The sequence below is a fragment of the Tachypleus tridentatus genome, chromosome 1, assembly GCF_004210375.1.
Source record: "Tachypleus tridentatus isolate NWPU-2018 chromosome 1, ASM421037v1, whole genome shotgun sequence".
Classification (NCBI taxonomy): Eukaryota; Metazoa; Arthropoda; class Merostomata; order Xiphosura; family Limulidae; genus Tachypleus; species Tachypleus tridentatus.
This window is the reverse complement of record NC_134825.1, coordinates 51,022,859-51,044,952: the sequence shown is the minus strand read 5'-3', so window position 1 is coordinate 51,044,952 and position 22,094 is coordinate 51,022,859. Positions and strand designations below refer to the sequence as shown.

Below are 22,094 nucleotides of genomic sequence, written 5' to 3'. Positions count from 1 at the left end.
ATTGGCTATTCTCATGACACTTTGCATACAGCAAAACTATGTTAAGCTGTTCTTGTAAACATTCTGCAACTACATAAATGACATTTTGCAACTACTGTTTACATGACATAAATGATTATTTTTTAACACTACTGTTTACATGAATATTTAAAACTATATGGAATTTCCATTAAACACATCAGAATGAGTCTAACAAACATGAAAGCATGCTGCGGATCTAGTAAGGTCAAAGTGTAAATTCAACAGGTATGTAAATATTTGAAATGTATTATTCTGGTTACTCAGGAGTTGTTTGAAAACAATTTAAAATTTATTAAGTAATGAAATAAAATGTTTATAAAAAACTTACTTTAATTAAATAAGTCATTGCATCTTCAAAAAAGACAAGATCTAATCCTACACCACGAATCAGTTCATTGTATAGACCAAGCAGTGTTTTTAGACGCTCTTCTAACAGAGTTAAGGACTGAATCTAATAAAATAAAAACATCAAAATAAAAATAACAGAAAAATAAAGCTTTTTAATAATTTATAGTTTGAAACATGATAATTTATTTATAATTCTGGTATAAACAGAAATTTAGTTAATATTTTCAAGATTGTGGATTGGTTATTTTAGAGCAAAGCCACAGTGGATTATCAGCTGTGTCCACTGCAGGGAATTGAGTTCTGTTTTAATGTTGTAAATCCATAAATTTAGCTCTGTCCCACTGGAGAACTAATATTTTTAAGACAAGATTGTAAAGAATATTCAATAACACACAAATATTACAATAACTTTACTGTCCGATTATGAAACAATATTAATGAATTTCACAGGTACAATTTGTCATAATTTTTAACAGCATATTTCTTATCTAAAAACATGGTTAAATATATACCAAAGTTTATTATAAGTATTCCTTGTATTTCTAAAATTCTAAACTGATCTTTAACCTTCTGTAGAAGTACACATTTGAACCTTGTATAAACTTAGCATGGCAAAAAGTGAATCCTATATATGTTTTATTATTCTAATTTTAATTAGAAGCAATGTTTTCAGGAATAAAGATTTGACAAACTTAACAAGATTATCATCATTAACTTCTGATCAAAGTAAGCTTCCTGTACATATCAGAACTAATAACTTCACTGTTTTGGGTGTAATCACAATGATACCACAAGAGGTGGATAAAGATTAGGATTTTTGGCTAGTACTAAATCCATGTATCAAGCTAAAAAATGCAAAATTATGATGTTAATGAACAGATTCTTAAGAAACTAATTTAAAACCTTTGTTTCAATGTTTAGAAAATTTTTAACTTCTTAATTTCTAATATCCATCACTTTGTTGATTTTTGCTTTTTAACAAAAATAAGACTTACTGGTTCATAAATTTTAGGTGTTTCTGTCTCTACTTCAACTCCCTCTGTTGCTGGTTCAGGAGCATCCCTTCAAAATTAAATTATTTTTAAAATAATCATATTGCTCATTTATGACACTCATAATTAGTAATAAGCAATAATTATACAATAACTAACATGTCACAAATCATATTCAAGGTATAATTAACATAAAACCCAATGGCAGTAACATAAATACAACTCATTTCAGTAAACTAAACTTTCCAACATTATAATAATAACAGTGGTTAACCTAGGTTTTTTGAATGGTTGTGCAAAAGCTGTTTTTTTTTCTTTAACTAATCTTCACGAAAAACCTTACACCATGCAATTTTCATCAATACACAAGATATATTTTATCCCTTGGTTTAACCATGGTCAAACAACTTTAACTTGTATATATATATATTGTTATCTTTAAAAGGTAAAATGCTTAACATTTTCTTAACTTTTATATCATGTTTACCTATACAACAACATTCAATTATAATTTTCCTACACTAAAAACGTATTCCCAATAGGTACTTACTTTTTTTCATATAAATAGCTATTCTCCATCAGTGCTATCCTCTATGTGCAGTCAAATTTTTATGCATACCACAATGACTGATTCCAATGCATCTCTCATGCAAAACATTATACAAAAATCCACCAATAAGAGTGTAATACATCCTAAACACACGACTCCCTCTAGTTCAATTCTACCTAACTTTCACTTTGTGTTTTGATAGAAAATTGAAGCACTGTTAAGTGTAAAGGTTAAGAAGTGTAAAAATTCATTTTCAGTATAAAAAAATTGTAAATTCCAATAGGGTAGATTACTTCTACTCCAGGGCTCACGCTGTCACTCACCATATTCGCCAATGGCTATTATTTTTGTTTTTTGGCGAAGAAAAATTATAATTGGCGAATATACCGCCGAAACACTGTTTGTTTACAAAATGCTAGACTGGTTCACTAAATCAACGTTTTTTTAATGCAAGTATGCAGCAAGCAAATAAAAATCAATAACCCATCTGCATTCATGCAAGGTCATGGTCAGGATCGACAAGCATGTGAAAAATTGTTCAATCAACAGCAACCTAACGGCTTGACACGAATAACTCATTTATATGTGGTTGATTAGCGGCACTATAATTAAAGGACGATCACGAAGATTGTGATGGCTTTCACACATGTAATTACATTATCTAATGGTGCATGGCTTGGCCGGTAAGTTTAATTAAAAGCGGTTACTGGATTAGTACCATAATAAACATGTACTTGTAAAAAACTAAATGTTAATTAGTGGAAAGATTCTCTATAAATTGAGCCAATATGCAGCGAATTCATCAGATCTCAGAATGGTTTCTTCGCAGGCGAAACGTCCCTTAGACAGTGAAAGTTGTCTAATGCCTCCATCAATAAATTCCAAATCTGAAACTGACAGTTCACGATCATTCCAAGAAAAATGCTTCAAGGCATGTATATATATTTTCATTTTGTCATGAATTTGTGTTCAGATTTTCAGCATGAATGTTACTGAAACTTGTCAAGTTTAGTTTGGTGATGTTTAAGTGATGATATATATTTTATTAAGCAGGGCTCTCACTAGAGAGACTTGAGAAAAGTGGTCTCCCAAAACAGACCAAACCTCACCCTTCGTAAGCTCAAGGAAAAGTCATCTTATATAGATTATATTATAAAAGAAAAGAATGCTATTGACTGTAAACTTTTCCATAATTTTGTAAAATTAGAGCAAAACTTCTCCCTGGTTTGCAAGTCTAGAGAGACCCTTTGTTTAGCAGCATGTAATAACAGTTACATTTAATTTAGTGACTTGTCTTCCCATGTCATTATTGTAATGATTTGTGTGTGAAAAACATTGAACTTTGTAACTGTGAAACTGTTGTTTTATAATAAATTTGATAAATGATAAATTAATTGAAATAAAATGTATGATAAGAACTTTGTTGTCATTTATTCTTTGACTGTCTTATCATATGTGACTGGCTGGAGGGTTGGACATGGATCAAACCTATCTGGCTAAAACACTGGCTAAAATTGGCTACCAAAAAAATCATTTGGCTAATAGCCTGGCTACAGAAAAATTTAGTCCAGGGTAAGCCAGGGTAAGCCCTGTACTCACATAAATATCTAAAATCCCACATTAAACAGATAGAAAGACTGGCATGAGGTAACAAAAGAAGCATCCTTTGAAAGCATCTAAAGGACACTCCTCGAAATAAGAGAACCAAATTCAAAAATCTGATGTGGGAGACCACACTACTTTTGAGTCATGTATAGTTTTTGCCCATATGAAAAAGATGTCACATATATCGGTGGAAAACAAGAGGAGCACATCTACGTAGGAGAGCAATATGGCTGGATAGTGATCAAAACCATGCAATATTTATGAAATCAAATCCCATAAATTATAAAAGTGTGTAAAAGCAATGGATGTGCCCCTGGGTGTAGAGCAGCTAGGGCTTGACATACCATACATGGCAAGTCAACTACAATCCAAAACCTGGCAACAAATTAACAACATCCATAGGAAAGAGGATCATATCATTAGTGAGTCAACTACAATTCAAAACCCAGCCATCTGGCATGAGTAGAAAGGAAGATCATATCGTTTCACATCAAGTTCCAGAGAATGAAGGACCAGATGGACAAAATGAACCAAAACTTAATATACAGCTAGAAGATGCAGAGTTTTGACATGATAACACCTCTTTGCTGCAGACCAACACCCTGAAGCCTCCTGTTAATCAACCAATTTCCCCATCTCTGAAGGGATGCATCGATAAAAATATGAAATCTGAATGAGAAAGAGGAAGCCGACATATGGGTCCTGTCCAATCACTACTGCATATCATCGACTAAGGTTGAAAAAGGGGTAATACAAGCCATCAAAGGATCCCTTGAAAGATTCCATTGCTTGTGCTTTGCCTGCATATGAGCATGACTGAAGAGGATAAGGACTGCCATGGCGACCACTTCCCCCAAAACAATAGAACTTTATGAGCTGTAATAAAGGGCACAATAAGAGTGTAGTAAGTTGAAAGCTTCATCAAACAAAGTTGGGCCTGACTGAGATGAGTGTCGAAAAAAACACCCAAATGAATCAGATATTGGGTAGGTTGAAGGAAGTACTTCTCCAATCTGATTAACTACCCAACTTGAGCCCTCTTCAGAAGAAGCTGACGAGTGGACTCCTGTTCAGAATAAACTAAAAGTGGTCAGTGATCCATACAATGATGAAAATGCAATTCAAGAGCATGTGGGTAATGAGTAAATACTTGGACCACCTGACAAAAAAAAACATATGGGGTCAAAGCAGACTTAAATGGTTGTGCATGAAATTGATAAATCACTGTGCAATGAACAAATTGAAGATATGATTGTGATTACCAAGATAACAATATATGCAAGTACCCATTTGTGACATCCATCTTCATCATCCATAAACCTGGAGAAAAAGCCAACCTCGGGGTGAAAAATTAATCTATGATAAAACGTGGGAGATAGATAAAGTGATTGAGGCAGGATAAATATATTACAGTCTAACAATCTCCAGGTTTTGTGGAAACAATAAACAAATTTGAATAATAACTGAAGAAAGATGAAGAACAGTTCTGATGGCCTGTTGAAACAAAAGATATTGTACTCTCTCAGATAGATGTTGGTTAGTGATGGGATCCTGATGCAGAAGGAAATAAATGGGTACCCAAGATAAGGGAGATGGGGCAATAAAACCTAAATAACCCACTGATCTGTGACAAAAATCACCAACAGGTAACAAATTTGTACCATCAAGCTCCCACCAAACCAGAACCCACTGGATAGTCACAGGTACTACTGGTGGTGTGCTCACCCATATCGAATAAAAATGAGATGTGAAACACCTGCAAGAAGAAACAGATAAGGGCTTAGAAGGAATAGGACAGGAAACAAGAACAGGGACTTGTTGTGGTTCCAACTGTAACAAGCGAGTTACCAAAGATAAGAGAGTAGAGTGTTTACACACAGATTGCACACGTGTTTCCAAAGTTTTGGATACATGGTTGGAAACATATTACTGAAGAAAAGGAGCTATAAGTAAATCCCTGAGCTAAGTGGTCAGCAACAAAACATGGGACAAGGCTGCATCACGAGGATCCCAACAACAGATAAGTTAAACATGTAAAGCAAAAGCCGAAGACAACAAACGAGCCAACATGGAGATAATAAGGTAGAGGCTGTCCCCCCCCCCCAAAAAAAAAAACCCTCTGAATCTAAATGTATTACCTTGGAAAAGAGAGGTATGGTAGATAAATACTAGAAAAGCCAAGTAAGGGTAAGACAAAGAAGTAAAACCTGGGCATGGGTTAAACACACCGGAAAATTGGGAACTGTGTCCCAAATAAGTAAAACAGAACCCAATTGCTAAAAGTCTAGAAATGAACAGTCAACTTGACGATGAACCAAAGCAAACTGATCCATAGTTTGTGTGCATGCCAGCACTTTTAAATAATTATGAAACAAAATGCTTAGCCTGAACACTAATATCCAGGGAGGGCTGGAAAGCTAAATTAGGAGAGAAAGAACTATCATGTGACAAAGAAGGATGGGGATCATAATAAAATAGAAAAAATGGATAAAACATCATATACCTGAGAAATCACATCTACAAATTCCAAGTTAAGCCTAGTTGACTCTGGAGAAGGTGAATACGAAGAAATGGCAAAATTCAGTAAAGAAAAAAGGCTATCAAAATGTTTTTCTGAATGAACAGGTTCAGGTTGTTCACAAAGAAGTGGAACAAATTCAGGAGAAGGTGACTGAGCCATATAATAATCAAACTCTCAACAAACAATCACAGTTAAATCCAACAATGAGTTATCCTCACCTGCATCTTGTGAAAAAGATGCTCATAGAAAATGTGATATCCAAAGTGGTAATGTTAACCTGAGAATTCATTTGAAATTATGAAAGAAACAAAAATGTGCTAAAAATTAATAAAGACTGGAAAATGAACTTAAAGTAAAAAACATCACCAATATGACCATAAATAAATCCACTTTTGAAATATAACTTTAATTTTATGAATGCAAAGCACACAAAAAGCAAAAACATGAGCACTTCCAAATGATAAGAGATAGTTAAGTAGAAATGAATGGAGGGAGTCACTTGCATAATGAGGGTGTGTCACACTCTTATTGGTGGAGGATTGTTGCATGACAGATATATTGTAATAAATCACTTCCAATGGAAGGGAAGTAAAAGGCTTGTAGTACATGTAAAAACGTTTTTTGTATATAAAGAGCAGCTTTAAATGAGAATAACTTTTTATGTGAGGAGAGGTAATGTAATTTATTGGAAGGAACAATTTCCTTAGTTGATTAGAAACTTCATGCTTTTACTTTACAGTAATGTTACAAGTTTTCAATTGATGTTTCTCATCAGGAGCCAATGTTATAATAAATCATTCATCTGCATAATATATAAAGCATATATGATTATATCATAAGTCATGAATATACCAATTATTCGATTAGTGTCACTACCTTCTGATTCACTAGAAGTTAAAACAGAAATTCCATTACAGTAAAAATCAAGATAAATTTAATTTAATTACAATGTACTTTCACAATTAAGAACTAACCTCAAAAAGTCGACAAAATACTTCGTTTGTTGAATTGTTTGCACATATTGTTCCCCAAGATGCTCTGAAACTACTTGTTTCATTGCTTCTTCAAACCATGTGTAGTCTTTCAAAGATGTGAATCTGTTCAAGTATTAACAATGTTTTATTTTAGTAAATATGCATATTTTCACTGAAACATAATGTGTCTATATTTTCAACTCTTCATTCAAATGCAATAAAGATTAAAAATTATAAAAGCGATAGACTTCAACATATTTTTTTTTGTTTTAAGAATAAACACTAGTTATTTTACATTTTAAAATATTATCTGTTCACACTCCTTAATATTTAGTTAACTAATGCTTGATTCTTTTTAATACAGATATCTCATGGTAAATTAAACTAATATTCTTTTGTACAAAATAATTCTTGAGAGATGAGAATTTGAACTTTCCAGTATGATGCTGAAATAATCAATAAATCCACAAAATACATCTTTTTAATGACAGAAACAAAATATCATTATATAAACACTAAACTTCTGAAAATAAAAATTTACTGCAACTAACCTATCAGCTATTACTCTACAACACTCATGCTTCCACAAACATAAGAGTGTGTTGGGAGAGTTTATTACGGAAGACTGAGTACAAATTATTCCCTGCCAAATACGAGACAGATCTCTCAGATTGAAAATATAGTGAAATTTTGCTGGTGTTGGAAGTAAGCTTGCCTGAAAAAAACACACAAAAATATGAAGTTAATTAATATATTAAACTACAGAAAAGATACATTCAATTAAATTTAGAAACACAATGCAAAACTTGGAACTTGAAAAATACACACCTAAATTAAAAAATAATCCATTAAAAGGTAAAAAATATTTACTCTTCTTTGTGTTGTCAAATACCACATAGATATTAGATTTTAAAAGTTATTTAAGACTAATCCTTTTTGTTCATTTGTTTCAAGTTAAGCACAGAACTTAATAATGGGCTGTCTGTACCCAAGCCCCCATGGACACCTGGAGAAGGTAATCCTTTTTAGCAAATGAAAAAACAAAATGATATTCAGTTTTTACACATTCTTTCAAAAGTACTGTGTAAATATGCTTGCATTAAAAATGGTAAAAGTATTTAAAAATCACATCATTAAATTACAAATACTACTTACTAAATACACAAAATATTGAAAAGAGTAAGTGTTCTAAATGTTTTTAAGATTAAAAACTTGATTCATATAACAAAATTTCAAACAGCACCTACCTTTGTAAGCTGCCACAAAATCCTTGTTAATGGTACTAACTTGGTCACAAAACAGCGTACAGATTCAGAAAATTCTCTTTTTGCACAGAAATGACCACATCCAATCACGCCTACAAATGTTGTTTGATATTTGTCTCAAACACTTTCATACATGACAAGTTATGCAATCTATAGAGATTAAATGTTTTATTTGAAAAGCTTGTCAATCATTTAGCTAATTTGCAGTGGTAAAAATGTCTTCAAAATTTAATATATTTATACAAGCTTGGTACTGACAAAAAATGAACCTAGAGAAAACTTATGTATAGTGTGTTACTATTCAAAATGTTACACCTAATCTTATGATATGGTGTACATGATATACACCTTAAAAAATAAAACTATGGAAGAGAACATTACTCTTACGAAATAAAGAAATGTAAGAATAGGTTTAGAATTACTTATGGTTTAAGAACCATGAACCACTAAATATCTTTCCTAAAAACTAAAAATAAATTTCTCCCTTTCAATCCTAAGGCTACTGTTACAGAACAAGACAGTTTATATCATATAACTTAATGCCTTTGTCAAATAAAGAGTAATTAAGGAGTAAAAACACTGTCAATTGAAATTATGACCCTTTACAACAAACAGTACTTAATTTTATCCACATTTTGAAATTATTACTCAATAATTAATTAATCAAAAAGCTTTCAGAACACATCGTAACTTTTTTTAAATACAATTGCACTACCCATTTGACCTAACATGTGGTATTTTCTTGGGATGAATGGTTTTAAATTTAGTTTTATTGAAAACTACATATTTAGTTTTTAATTATGCAAAATAATCAATTTTTAACAGTTAAATAGGAAGAGTCATTTAATATATAATAATAGACAGAGATGCAAAACAATTATTATTAATTACATTAGACATTAGTACATTACTATGTGCCATTTCTCCATCAAACACAATAAAAAAAAAACTGATATCTGTCAATCTATTTTTTGTAAACTTGTCAAAAAATGTAAATATTTATCACAAGTACCAAAAATCTTATCAATTGATGCACTTGATGGAAGGGTGCAGTTGAAAATGGCAAACTGCCGTTTCAAGCGTGAAGGTATGTCATTTCGACCTCCTCCAGGTTGACACATAGCAGCAAGAAATTGGATGTCAATAATGTTAATAAATTCTCCGGGCCTCTCTAGGTTGTAGAAACCATGCATCTCCATTGTTTGTCTCACAATTTCATTGGTTACCTACAAAAACAAAGACATTTGCAGCAATTAAAATAATACTGCTTCCATAACTTCTTTTCTGTTATTAGATTACTTTACTTGCCCATAACAAATTATTTTATAAAACATTTTCCAAAGAAAATAAAAAGCAATATCTTAATATTTTATTGCAGTAACCATATGACTATGACATACTTACATTGTAAGTACATATGCAACTCTCATGAAAGTTCTTTATAAACATGAAACTAGTTGATGAAATAGTTTTAACTCCACTTTGCATGATCCTATGATTATGCAGTTTTAGTAAACTGACATTTAATTTTTATTTTTTCTACTATTTATAATACAACGATTATTATTTAATGCATTTACATGCACTAAGATTTTGAATAGTTCATAGGCAATGTGATATTCATTTTGAGTATAAAAATGCTACTTATTATCTTACATTTTTCAAATTACATTTGCATAATCTCTAGAATCTCCTAAATTAATATAAAATGTTTTTAAAACAAATGTTTATATTTTATTTTCCATTTTATCTATCATGTCATTAACTCATTATCATCAATATACAGTGTAATGAATTGATTATATTTAAAATTATTTTGTAATCTTTTTTCTCATATGCATAATTTCACATCTTTTCATTTGAGTTTATTATTAATTTTCCTTTCTAGTTTGTCTTTTATTCTTGATGCAGGTTTACCAACCTGTTCCTGCCAACTTGACCCCAGAGTTGTAATTGTTATTACAGGTCAAAGGTTGTCTACAAACTATTTTACTAATGCTTGCATATGCAAATGACACCACCTTGCTTAGACACAAGTCACACTACATCAAGCTAAATGTATACAATCATGAAATTTTCAAATATGCATTTATAAACACAAAAAACAAATGACCGATTAAAATATAAACGTAAAACCTAAATGCAATCTAAGTGTTTAGCAAACTAATACTTTCAAGGCAAGAACCACTTGCCAAACACTACATACACCTCAACAGAACAAATTAATTACGATTCTTTTCTACCTCATGCTATGTATCTGTATATTGGTAGAAGTTTCTGCAGGCTATAACTGAATAATGCAAAATCTCCTCTTTAATTAGTTGTAAGCATGTCATTCAACTTCAATTTTTCACAGCTTTGACTTTGCAAGTGGGTGTGGCTGACCTTAAGCTTAGAAATATTAGAATGTAAAACCCCCATTGAGAAATTCTTGGAAACTTTACAGACATTAATGAAAGACAGGTGGAACTTCAGTTTGACCTTGTATTCCAACAGTGTTTGTTCTATTCTTACAGTGTTATATATAATAGTTCGTATAGTTTAGACTTGCAACCACAAGCAAATCACAGACAGCAAAACCTGTAGTTTTAATCACTGTTTTAAATGTTTCCTTTTAAAATAAAGAAATAAAACTTGTATAATATAAAATGTTAACTTATAAAGCACATGATAATATTAATTTCATTAAAATACATTCATATTAAAGTTGTTTAATTACGTTTTTAAGGTAACTCAGTGAACTTGTGCTGAATGAGTTTAAAAAGGGCAACTTTGGCAGCATTAAAAACTGATCAGTGAATTAACACATGCAGGTAGACAAACTAAGATAAAAATAATTAATTATATTGTTATGTGCAGTGCCTTAGGAGGCTGAGTACTTATACAACCAGCAAATTTTAATTTATATATTTTCTTTGCAGGTTTTGTTAACATTCAACCTCCTTCACACATAACAGTGTTAAATTTGAACACCAGAGTTTTTAATAAAAACAAGTTCATCAAAAAAAATATTTTACAGTGCTTATATTTCATCAAAATGTGACATGACTGGTTTTGGTTTAATACTTTTGCAAGACACTGTAACTTACAGTATGCCTCATTTATTAAGCTTACAAATAGAAAAATTAGGCTTAATAACCAATAAAACTGAAATATATATGGATTTCAACAACAGGGTTATTGTTTTGTTATAGATTTTATAATATTATTCTTTCTTTCTTAAACATAATATCCATACTAAAATATCTTATAATAGAAGTAAGCATACTCATATATTGTCATTATTACCTGGTCACCCCATTCATTAATAAGTGGCATGTTTATGTCATCAATAAAGACTGTCATTTTCTTTCCAGCAGGTGGCCCATAAGTACTACCCATTCTTTTATCTATAAAACTCTCTATTGTCCTCTGCAAAGAGATGTGAATATTTATATTAATTTGTTCATCAAGTAGTACAGTACTTAGATAATAAGACATTCTATAAATTCATTTGCAGAAATCAAACATGTGATAGTCAGAAAAATAATTATCTAGATTTTGGGTGAAATTAGTGTTCCTTACAATGAGGTTCACAAAAAAAACTAGACTACATGTAGTAATCTTAGTAATATAATCAATGTATAAGACAAGAATATCATCACAGTATTATAATCATGTAGAATCACTACTGTTTTTAATTTTGAGGTAGCTCTGACATTAGTACTGTAAATCATATCTAATATATATATTTTTTAATTTATTGCTTTTTGTGATCAACTGCACATAAAGTAATAACGAAACTGTTATAGTTTCTTTAAGTTCACCAATATGTCCTAGAGAAAAGATAGACAGAAAAAAACTAAATATTTTTTCAAGATTATTTATAATAAAGTTGGATAATATTAAAAATTATTTTAATAATTATAGTATGCATTCACGTTGCTGTATTTTTAAATGGTTATAAATAATATCTTCAAAGCAAGTTATAAATACACAAAAAATGCATCTTTAGAAATTCATGTAAAAAATTACTTAAGATTTTTATTCTATGAAAAACATAGTTAGAAAATCCTTAAGGAACAAATGATATATCAGCCATGGCATTCTGTAAATGTAAAATAAAACCAAGTATTTATAATGAAAATTGCACATGGTGATAGCACCAAAAAGCATTGAAAATATCCTCCCATCTATCAGATAAAATCCAAATGAAGATGAAAAACTAGTTAGCAATCATTAAAAAAAATTGTTTACATTACTTACATTTCATCAAAATCAGATCAGATGAATACTTTTGCAAGCCACTATAACTAAGAGTATGCCTCATCTATTAAGCCAAAAATTAGAAAAATTAGTTTTAATAACTAATATTTCTAGTAGAAATATTTTAGGGTGGTTTCATTATATTTCTACTTTTGGCACTATTAGAACTTTTAAGGGTAACTGCCTTCCCACAACTGGCTGCAAACAGTAATAGGCAGTAGAAGTTGAAACATTGTGGGTATAAGCATTTACCTCTGCATCCTTAATTGACTGGTTACTAGTTTTTCAACTATGTTTGAATTTTGTCTGATAGATGGGATATCCCAAATGCTTTTGGGTGTCATCATCAAAGACAATTTCATTATGACTTTCAAGGACATGACTGTGGACTTCTTAAAATAATTTTAAGAATATTATGTATATAATGTTTAATATTACGTTCATTATTGTTTATAAAGTCCTGACCTTAACTGCCTATTAATAATTAATGTAAGTAATATGATAGTTTTGAAGCTGTTTCTTTTATTATCTATATACATATATATTTGAATGCCAGGATGTTTATTCCAAGTACATTAAACAATATGAATGAACAGTGATAAATAAACCTGTATTATCATTATCATTACTGATAATTTAATGAAATGTGTTAAAGAAGTAAGATACAAGTTTAAGATTTACTGTAGTTGTCACCATTTTATTTTCTCCAGGGTATGTGTGATTTATAATTAAGTCATACAAAACCACTACATTTCATCAAACCATATTACTTAAATCTCTTTCAAAAGATAAATCCAAGTTCTTATATTAAATTTAATATTGTCTTTCACATGTAAGATTTAACCAACTTCTTGGTTAGCAAACCTTTCATTATTACAAACAAAAAACTTGATATTGATTTCTGCAGTTTGTTTAAAAAATAATTATTTTTTGAAGACTTGTAGAATGGAATATGTGAAATTAACAAGAAATAAATATAACAGACTGATAACATCCATATGGAGCTTTTCTTAATTCAACTCTTCTTTCTCAACATCAAAAATGCATCTTGTTTCTTTTTACAAGACCACAAAAATGTATTTTTATGATACCTACTGGCATTTAAGTGTTCACAATTAACTCCTCAATTTCATCTTATAAATACATAAACAAAAACATTATTTATTAAATAAAAATATACCTGGAAATGAAGAGGTGTGGATGCAGAGGAAAAGTTGAAACTTTTGACAAGATGAATTTCTGGATTATACTTTTTCATAAACCCCTTGATAATCACTGTTTTAGCAGTACCTGACTCACCAATAAGTAAAGCAGCCTGCAGATAAGCAGTATAAATTAGAAAGACATCAGTCATTTCAATATAACGTTACACTTTATGCAAAGGTGGTATATGCAGGTATTATGTAGCCCATTCTTCTATATTTTTTCTAAGGTTTTAATACAGAACATAGTATATCCAGTCAAGGCCACAATAAGTTAATCCTAAGTGTTACTTTCTATAACAGAGAACAGTTTTTAATTGGACAGTTGTATGGTACATTCTACATGAACACCCTGTGTGTGCAAGTGAGACTACTTTACATAAGCAGAGTTACCCCCAGATACAAATTATCTAATTTTGTGATTGGTGAACTATAGATAATATGAAGAGCGAATTTAAGAGTATTTTTGGTACTTTTTGCAAACGTTTTTTTTTCTAATATTCAAACAGTCAAGACTGGATACAAAAAGTTTCAACCTTGTTTCAATCTTTACAACATCTGCCATGTTAATCATTCAAGCATAATTCTTTTAATTTGTCAGACAAAAGTTTTAAGTTTATTTCCATATCAGGCCACAACATTATCATCAAGATTGTCTGTCGTCCCTAGAAGGGTACCCCAAGAACTGATGACAAACCACAAGAATACAAGGCCAGAACTGGAAAGACACATTAATAACTTAAGTATGGCATGAAGGAAAAGGAAGTTAAGAGAAAAAAGGTAGGTGTGTTACAGTGCTAACTCAATTTTAGTGTCAAAGAAGTTATGAATACCCCTCAAAACCTCCTGGTGCAGAAAAGAGGTCATGTGCAAATCACACAATGAGGTGGAAAACAAATGCACCTGAAATTAAAGGGCATCTCCACCCAACATGTTCCAACAACAAAGGAGACATGTGTAAAAAAAAAAAGTTGGAAGAGGATAGACATGCCAGAATGAAAAACTGAAACTTTTATGCCAGATTTGGAAAAACTAAGGATAAGAGAAAAAAAACTGAAGTATTATAAAGAGACAAATTAGAGACTTGACTCATGGAATGAAAATATTCCAAAAAATGTTCAACCAGGTGCCGTGGGGGTCATGTTGCATACTAACTCCAGAATGTAATTGATGCCCAACTTTACCTGCATCAACACCCTCTACCTGGTGAAGAAGAACACACAAGATACTCTCCCACTAACTTGTGACTGAAAAGTATGTGGAGAATCAAAAGAAATGGGAGATAAGGAAAAATTAAAACAGGCTGCCAATCTCCTCATCCCCACATATGAGAGGACAATCATTAGTCAGAAGGCTGCATAAGGGTAGCCAACTCCCTTCAAATCAGAGATGGTACTTCCTGAGCCAATAAAGGTTACCATTATGTTATTGAAGCAGTAGCAGGATCAATTATAGTAATCACAGCAATATTGGTAGTTGTGACATGGAAGAGTGAGATCATGAGGAATGATCTAACCAGTTAAAAAGGAGAATTGAAACCCCAAAAGGATTTACAAAAGGGTAAAAACTGAAAAAAAAAATTTTCTTGAAAAGCCCAGAAAAAAAAATCTTGAGTGATATACCAAAATTGAGCAAGAAAACTGATTGAACTATTCAATGAAAGCAAAGTAGTAGGAAAACATGAACTAAAACATATCCTAGCAGTATGACTGGATCAAGAAGTGATTATGGACTACATAGAAGAGTTGCAGATGTATCATGTGAATACATGAGAATAGATGGGAGTATCAAGAATAATGGCAAGTAAATATATGCACATAAAGAGGGCAGTGTAAGTCAAGGAAAGCTATTTGTAAGAGAGAGGTAACATATTGTATCAGAAAATATAGCTATGCACTTTTTTGTATTTCAGAACGTCTTGTACGAGTATTAACACTTATTGATAAGTTCTCTCCTTATCAATAAGTTTTAATACCCATACCAGTCATTCTGAGATACATTTTTATTTCAAGTGGGTTTCTTGTCATTAATGTATACACTTTTTTAATTCTTAAAAATCCCTAATAGACTAGATTAAGAATATAGTGTTTAAAAATGTAATTGGCCTAATATTAGCATTTCATCATAAATAAAATAGTAGTCATTCTTTTCAAAACTGTTGTTGAGTGTGTATATATATTGATAAGTGCACCATCTTTAATTTTTAATGTGAGAAAGATCAATTCTTGAGCAGAAAAACTTTTGCATTGTCTCATAAAACTATCAGTTCCTGATCATTTCATTATTTATATAAGTGAATGAATCTCATAGATATTCTAGAAATTAGTTGCAATGCCCTAAATCTCTTAATACCAAAAAGTAAGCAAAACCATGCAATAAATATAAAATTTCAAGTAACTAATATGTGAAAACAACCTTTTTTACTTTACAGTAATATTAAGAAATTAAGACACAAACAGTAAAGTCTGGTATATTGTTGTGTATGTCAAGAAGCCAGATTTTACAGATTCAGCTTCACACAGTTTAGAGACTACAAAAATTTGGTCTCGTGAACATCAAAATTTAGATAATGTGATAAAGGCACCATTTATAGTTTGAAGATGCATACATCGTTTTTCACAAAATATGCATCAACATACTTCTGTGAAAAGTCCCTTTTGAAATACAAATCATATAAAAATAAGACGTATAATTTTGACATAATAATCACAACTGCATATCTAAAATGAGTAGCAAATATAATACAGTATTATATTTTTGAAGTAAAATATGCATTATAAGCTCAGTAATTAATATTTTGAATTCAAATCTATTGTACTTAGTTGAAACTAGTTAAGAGTTAACACATATACCTTGCCCTGTCTTGCAACTGTCTGAATGAGAAAGCCAGTACAAATGTTATCAATATTTGGTACAAGTATGGAACTGTATTCTGGAGTATACGAGTCAGGATAGATATAGTCTTCAACTTTGCTTTTCCAGTGCTCCCACTCTCCTACATACATCACAAGCAGGTTTCTCAGATTGAAACAAGTACAAAATATGTCAAAAACATTAAGTTTATATGAAATTACTAAAAATTAACTGCACCAAAAACTGAATGTTCCAAATGTTTAAAGTGTCATTAATATTTTGATACTGAAAATTTTAAGATAAAAAAAAATGAACATAAACAAAATAATTGTCCTAAATTGAAAAAGAAATTATTTAAGCTTGTAATAAAGTGGAGTACATTATATTAAAAGAATTTGGAGCCTCTCCATATTGTTACAGTCCACATTGCTACACCTTATCACACACTATGTGATGACTGTGCATTTCAACAACAGCCTTGCAGTATAATTTTCATTTCAAAATGTTTCATTATAAGACTGTCATGGACTACGTACATCAATCCTCCCTGCTGACTTTCTACACCTATCTAATGTAATACAGTTTCCCAGTGCCCATTTCAGCAAAGGAATTCATTGGCATTACATCTAATGAACTAAGTGAATTTTATTCTCCAGTTTTTTGAGGCATACGATCATTGAACAAGTGTATCTCAGAACTAATTTGTTCTTACAGAATTGTGCCATTTTTTCAGGTAGATATTCTTTTTGATTATGCTTCACAAAGTTGCCTATGACATGTAGACATATTTTGCCATTAACCTCTGTTTTTGAGGATTTTTCATCCATTATAGGACACCACCATCTACCTAGAGTGACTGGAGTGTGGGTTGTTCTAAGTCTCTTTCTGGATGGCTCTGGTGCTTCAAGTTTATAAAATTCCTTTGTTTTTCAATGTAAAAGATATTCTGATCTTGCAAATTCTAAATCCCAAATACAAACACATTTCTATGACTTGAGTGTATAAATACTTTGCATTAGAAAGGGCTGTTACATACCTTTCTCAAAAGCAATTAATTTTCAGTGTACAACACTATCTAGTAAAAACAAAATAACATAAACATTTAGTTCTGATACATACCATTCCAGCCCAAGTTTATATCAGATGCAGTAGTCATGTGGCTTACGTATTTGCCATTCCACTTATTTTAAAATCATTCTTATATAATGTTGCTCAGCCTTCTGTAAATCATGATTTGCCTTCAGTTCAGATTTTTGTTAGTGCAATTTCTTAATATTAGATTTTTGCAATACAGTAGAATCCATGTGTATTTCGATATTTAAAACATTAAAATAATTACATATTGAATTCTACTTAACATTTACAGTAATAAAGATGTAAAAGCATTACATGTACAAAAGTCACAAACAACTGGTAATGGCAACTACATGGTGAATTCATTAATGGTACAAAACATCATCACAGAAAATACTAAATAAAATAAAATTATATTTACAATGTTCTGTACATGAGACTTTTGTTTTACACTAAGCAGTATCCCTTTTTTACTCTTACTTTACTATTACTAGGCATGGTATGACTGCCTATAATGTTATAGGCTTTATACTAGGGTCGCACTTTTTGAGTGGTTAAGTGACAAACTCATCACTGTGTAAACTATCATGATGTGACTGTATTCTAGTGTGATTCATTTTCACATGACAAACATGTGGCACTCCTACAGTATTTGTCTTCCATGTTCTTTTACCTCATTGTTTCCACAATTATTTCCAATACTTTATAAAAAATGTCCTATAAACTGTTGAGGTAATATTTTAACAGCTAAGAAATTAGTATTTCAATAGTATATCTTTATATTTTATTATCAAAATGCTACAAAAATTACTTCACTACATTTTAATGTATTCCATATAATTCTTAAAAAACAGACTAACCTTATAAGATTTAAAAAAATAAATATGTATACAAAAAAGAAATTTTGTATAAACATTTATTAAAAAAACAGTTGATTGATGAAAAATATTTTACAAGACATAATAAAACAACACAATCAAAATTAATATAAAATTTCATTCTGTACAAAGACAAATTGTGTTTAAAAATATTGTTTGATATTGAGGATGAGGGCACTGGTTATAAATATATCAGCCAAAAAGCACAAACAATGTTAAGCAGGTGCAATCATTAAAAACATATTAAGCATATCTGCCAATGACAGGATTTTCAATATATGTAAATCATCCATTAATGGCCTTTGGTTAACATTTTTATTACACTGAAAATGTTTTTTCCGATAGGAACTTCCCTTCACACAAAACTATCTCAATATTCTTCTGCCCTCCAAGCATTTCTGAAACATTTTTGTGATCAGCGCACCAGTCTCTCTACTCCATCAATTTCGTGCCACTTCTGAATACATACATATCAAGTCACTATGCTCCATCAGTAATATTGCACCACACACACTGGTGCAGCATGTTCCCTCTACTACTCACACTCAGTCCTCACCTTCAAGAATTAGCAAGCTCCAAAAAGAAGACACCAGCAGTGGGGAGGAAGATTGGCAAGTGTTGAGTGGAGGAATCTGTCTATCAGAAATACCTTTTCAGCATAAGAGAAATGTTAACCTCCTCTCACAGAAAGCTGAAATCCCACATTGAAAAGGTGGAGGGGCCAGTGTGCACACAAAAAACTGAAACTAAGTGAAAAACAACTGCCCAGAATGAATGGGTCTGCTCTGAGATGAAAACAAAGCACACTTACTGGGTGCAGCACAACTTTTGGAATAGGTATGCTCTTCATCCTAGAAGCAGGTAATTAATATGATATGGGAAAAAAAAAAAAGATGTGCAGAAGTGCAATTTGTTTTGAAAGGTACAATCAGTAGTAAAATATAAACAGAAATTTCTATGTACATTCACAACCTCAACAGACAGATGAGGTTCCATAACTCATCCTTGGCATTAAAAGGTTAAGGGTGAATAAGAAATATTGTAACATCAACATAGTAGCTAGGGCATGTGAACCATAAGTAAACAGTGTCACATGTCAAGCAAGTGCAATTATGAAGAGGAAGTAAGTTTTTAGTTGAAGCTGGACAAACTCCCAAAACAACTGGAGGAGCAAGAAATACAACAAAATCGAACTTGGCATTACAGGGTCGTGGCATTACCTAAGATCAATCATAAAAACAGGGTAATATCCATAAATAGTATTATGAGCAAAATCATAACTCACTGAACTCACAACTCTAGGGAAGAGACATCCTTCATCCAGGATTATGAAGAGGAAATGGAAAATTCACTCAACCACAGGAACAGTGTACATATGTCCTGTTGCCAGTATTATGAGAGAAGGTCTCCTAAACTTAACCATAGAAGCAGGAAACGAACCTCCTGCAACCAGAATTGACAAGAAGAGAGGCCTCTCCTGCACACAACTGTGGGAACAGGGTTGTGCCATCCCACATAAACTGGACCTGCTGCAGCTTACATCTCTCCACCCAGAAAAAAGCACTAGGGAAAATGAAAAAAGGAAAACCAGCTTTGCCCTTTAATCATATAAATTCTAAGCTCACTCAGGAGGAAGCCTCCATTGTTCACCACCCCAGTGTCTGAAATAAGGAAAATGGTAAGGGCTCCTATGTTCCACTATAGATAGGAAAGAGGAAGGGAGTAAACACAGCAGGGAATCCAGAGGAATGTCACACCCGAGAAAGTGCAATTGGTGTATTAAGATTCCCTGTTTTTAAAAGCAGATTGACCCAATCTATTCAATCAAAGGATTTGCAGGAATGGTCAGACATCCCTTTCTGCTTTACTCATGAAGACTAAGAGTGACAGTCCACCATTGAATGAAAGTTATTTATATCTAGACACACACCAGTGGTTATGCCAACAGTGGTCTTGTGGAAAACAAACTTTTCTATAGTGAGCATTATAATGAAAACAGTAAATAGTGAGGGTTTAATGTTTGATGCAAAGCATATCTTACAAGGCAACACCTGCTACAGAGTGGGATCCCATTATCAGTGGTTGAAACTAAAGTTACTGAAAGTAGAAACAAAAATGAAAGGAAATGAAAACCATATCCCAATCAAAGGCAAAGAGATGTGTAGAATTGCCATGGGAGGGAGATAATATAAACCAAAAGAAGATATAGCCAGATTGCACAGATAATGAATGACAAAGGTACTGAGAGTACTCCAAATTTTAACCTTAATGATCTTCTCCAATGGATGGGAAAAGAGAGAAGTGAAAGATATAGTAATATAACAAATATAGTTGGAAAAAACATTGTGGAGACAGCAATCTTCAGTGGATAAGTCCAAGTGTACCAGCCTAACAAGTAAATAAACCCAACCAATTAATGTGATAGGGGACAGATCCCATGAAACAAAGGTTCCAGGAAATAACAGTGATGAACTAAAACCATGAAAGGAGACTGTGAGAAGTGATCCAAACAAATAAGCTGATAAGGATCAGAATGGGAGTACTGTTGGAAGATGGAAGTTAAGGAACTGAATGTAAAAGCCAAAATACTTTTATGGGCAGAAAAGGCCTGAGAAAGGAAGGACTACTTGATGTAATCTCCATCTTAACAGAAGTCCCAACCACTGAAGCCTGTAAGATAGCTTTAGAACTTTATATCCAAGACTCCAGCCCATTGATACACAACCCCAGCAACCAATTAGCAACCATTATAGAATTCACTACCACCAAAACTAACTTAATGTTCAATAACCAAAACTACTTACAAACAAATGGTTTAAGTATGGCGAATCTCGTGTCACCAGTTCTAGCCAACATTATTATGACACAGATTGAATCTCAAGTAATCAATTCAGCATTTCACCCACTACTATACTAGTACAGGTATGTTGATGATATAATTGCTGGATTCACATCTACAGAACACACACTTAGTTTTTTTCAACCACATTAACTTGATACACCCCAACATTAAGTTCACCTGCGAGCAGGAAAAAATTAACCAAATAGCATTTCTTAACCCTAAAATCACTAGAACTAATACACAATTCAAAACAAAACCACAGAAAAATCACCCATACTATATTATAGATTCCCTGGGACACAGCACATGAAACAAAACAAAAACGCAATATATTAAGAAACCAAATAAACACAGCCACAAAACTATGCTCACCCGAAAAAATTAACAATGAAATCAACAAAATAAAACAATACCTCATCAATATCAACAAATTTCCTTCAAAAACCATGGGAAAAAATCACATGCATACACTTATACCAACAAAAAACAAACAAACAAACAATAAATTCCAAGATACAACAAACTACAAAACCTCACACTGCTGCATACTGTATGCTCCTAACATCAGCAAAAAAATAACCAACACCTTGAAAAAAAACTTATAACAAAACACAACATTCCAGTGAACACCAAATTTATTCAAAAATCAGGTACAAAACTAAAGTCCACACTATGTAAAAACTACACTGACAAACATAACACCAACATAATTTATAAAATACAA

At 31.7% G+C, this 22,094-nt stretch overlaps 1 protein-coding gene across 1 annotated transcript in view; it reads right to left on the bottom strand.

The window, feature by feature from the left end:
• LOC143248542 (dynein axonemal heavy chain 5-like) overlaps positions 1 to 22,094 on the bottom strand; it is a 173,131-nt gene that overhangs the window by 42,727 nt on the left and 108,310 nt on the right. The window contains 9 exon segments of the mRNA XM_076496978.1: positions 350 to 472; positions 1,365 to 1,431; positions 7,012 to 7,134; positions 7,563 to 7,726; positions 8,259 to 8,368; positions 9,289 to 9,502; positions 11,565 to 11,687; positions 13,702 to 13,836; positions 16,576 to 16,718. Of these exon segments, the coding sequence (XP_076353093.1) occupies positions 350 to 472; positions 1,365 to 1,431; positions 7,012 to 7,134; positions 7,563 to 7,726; positions 8,259 to 8,368; positions 9,289 to 9,502; positions 11,565 to 11,687; positions 13,702 to 13,836; positions 16,576 to 16,718 (1,202 nt within the window).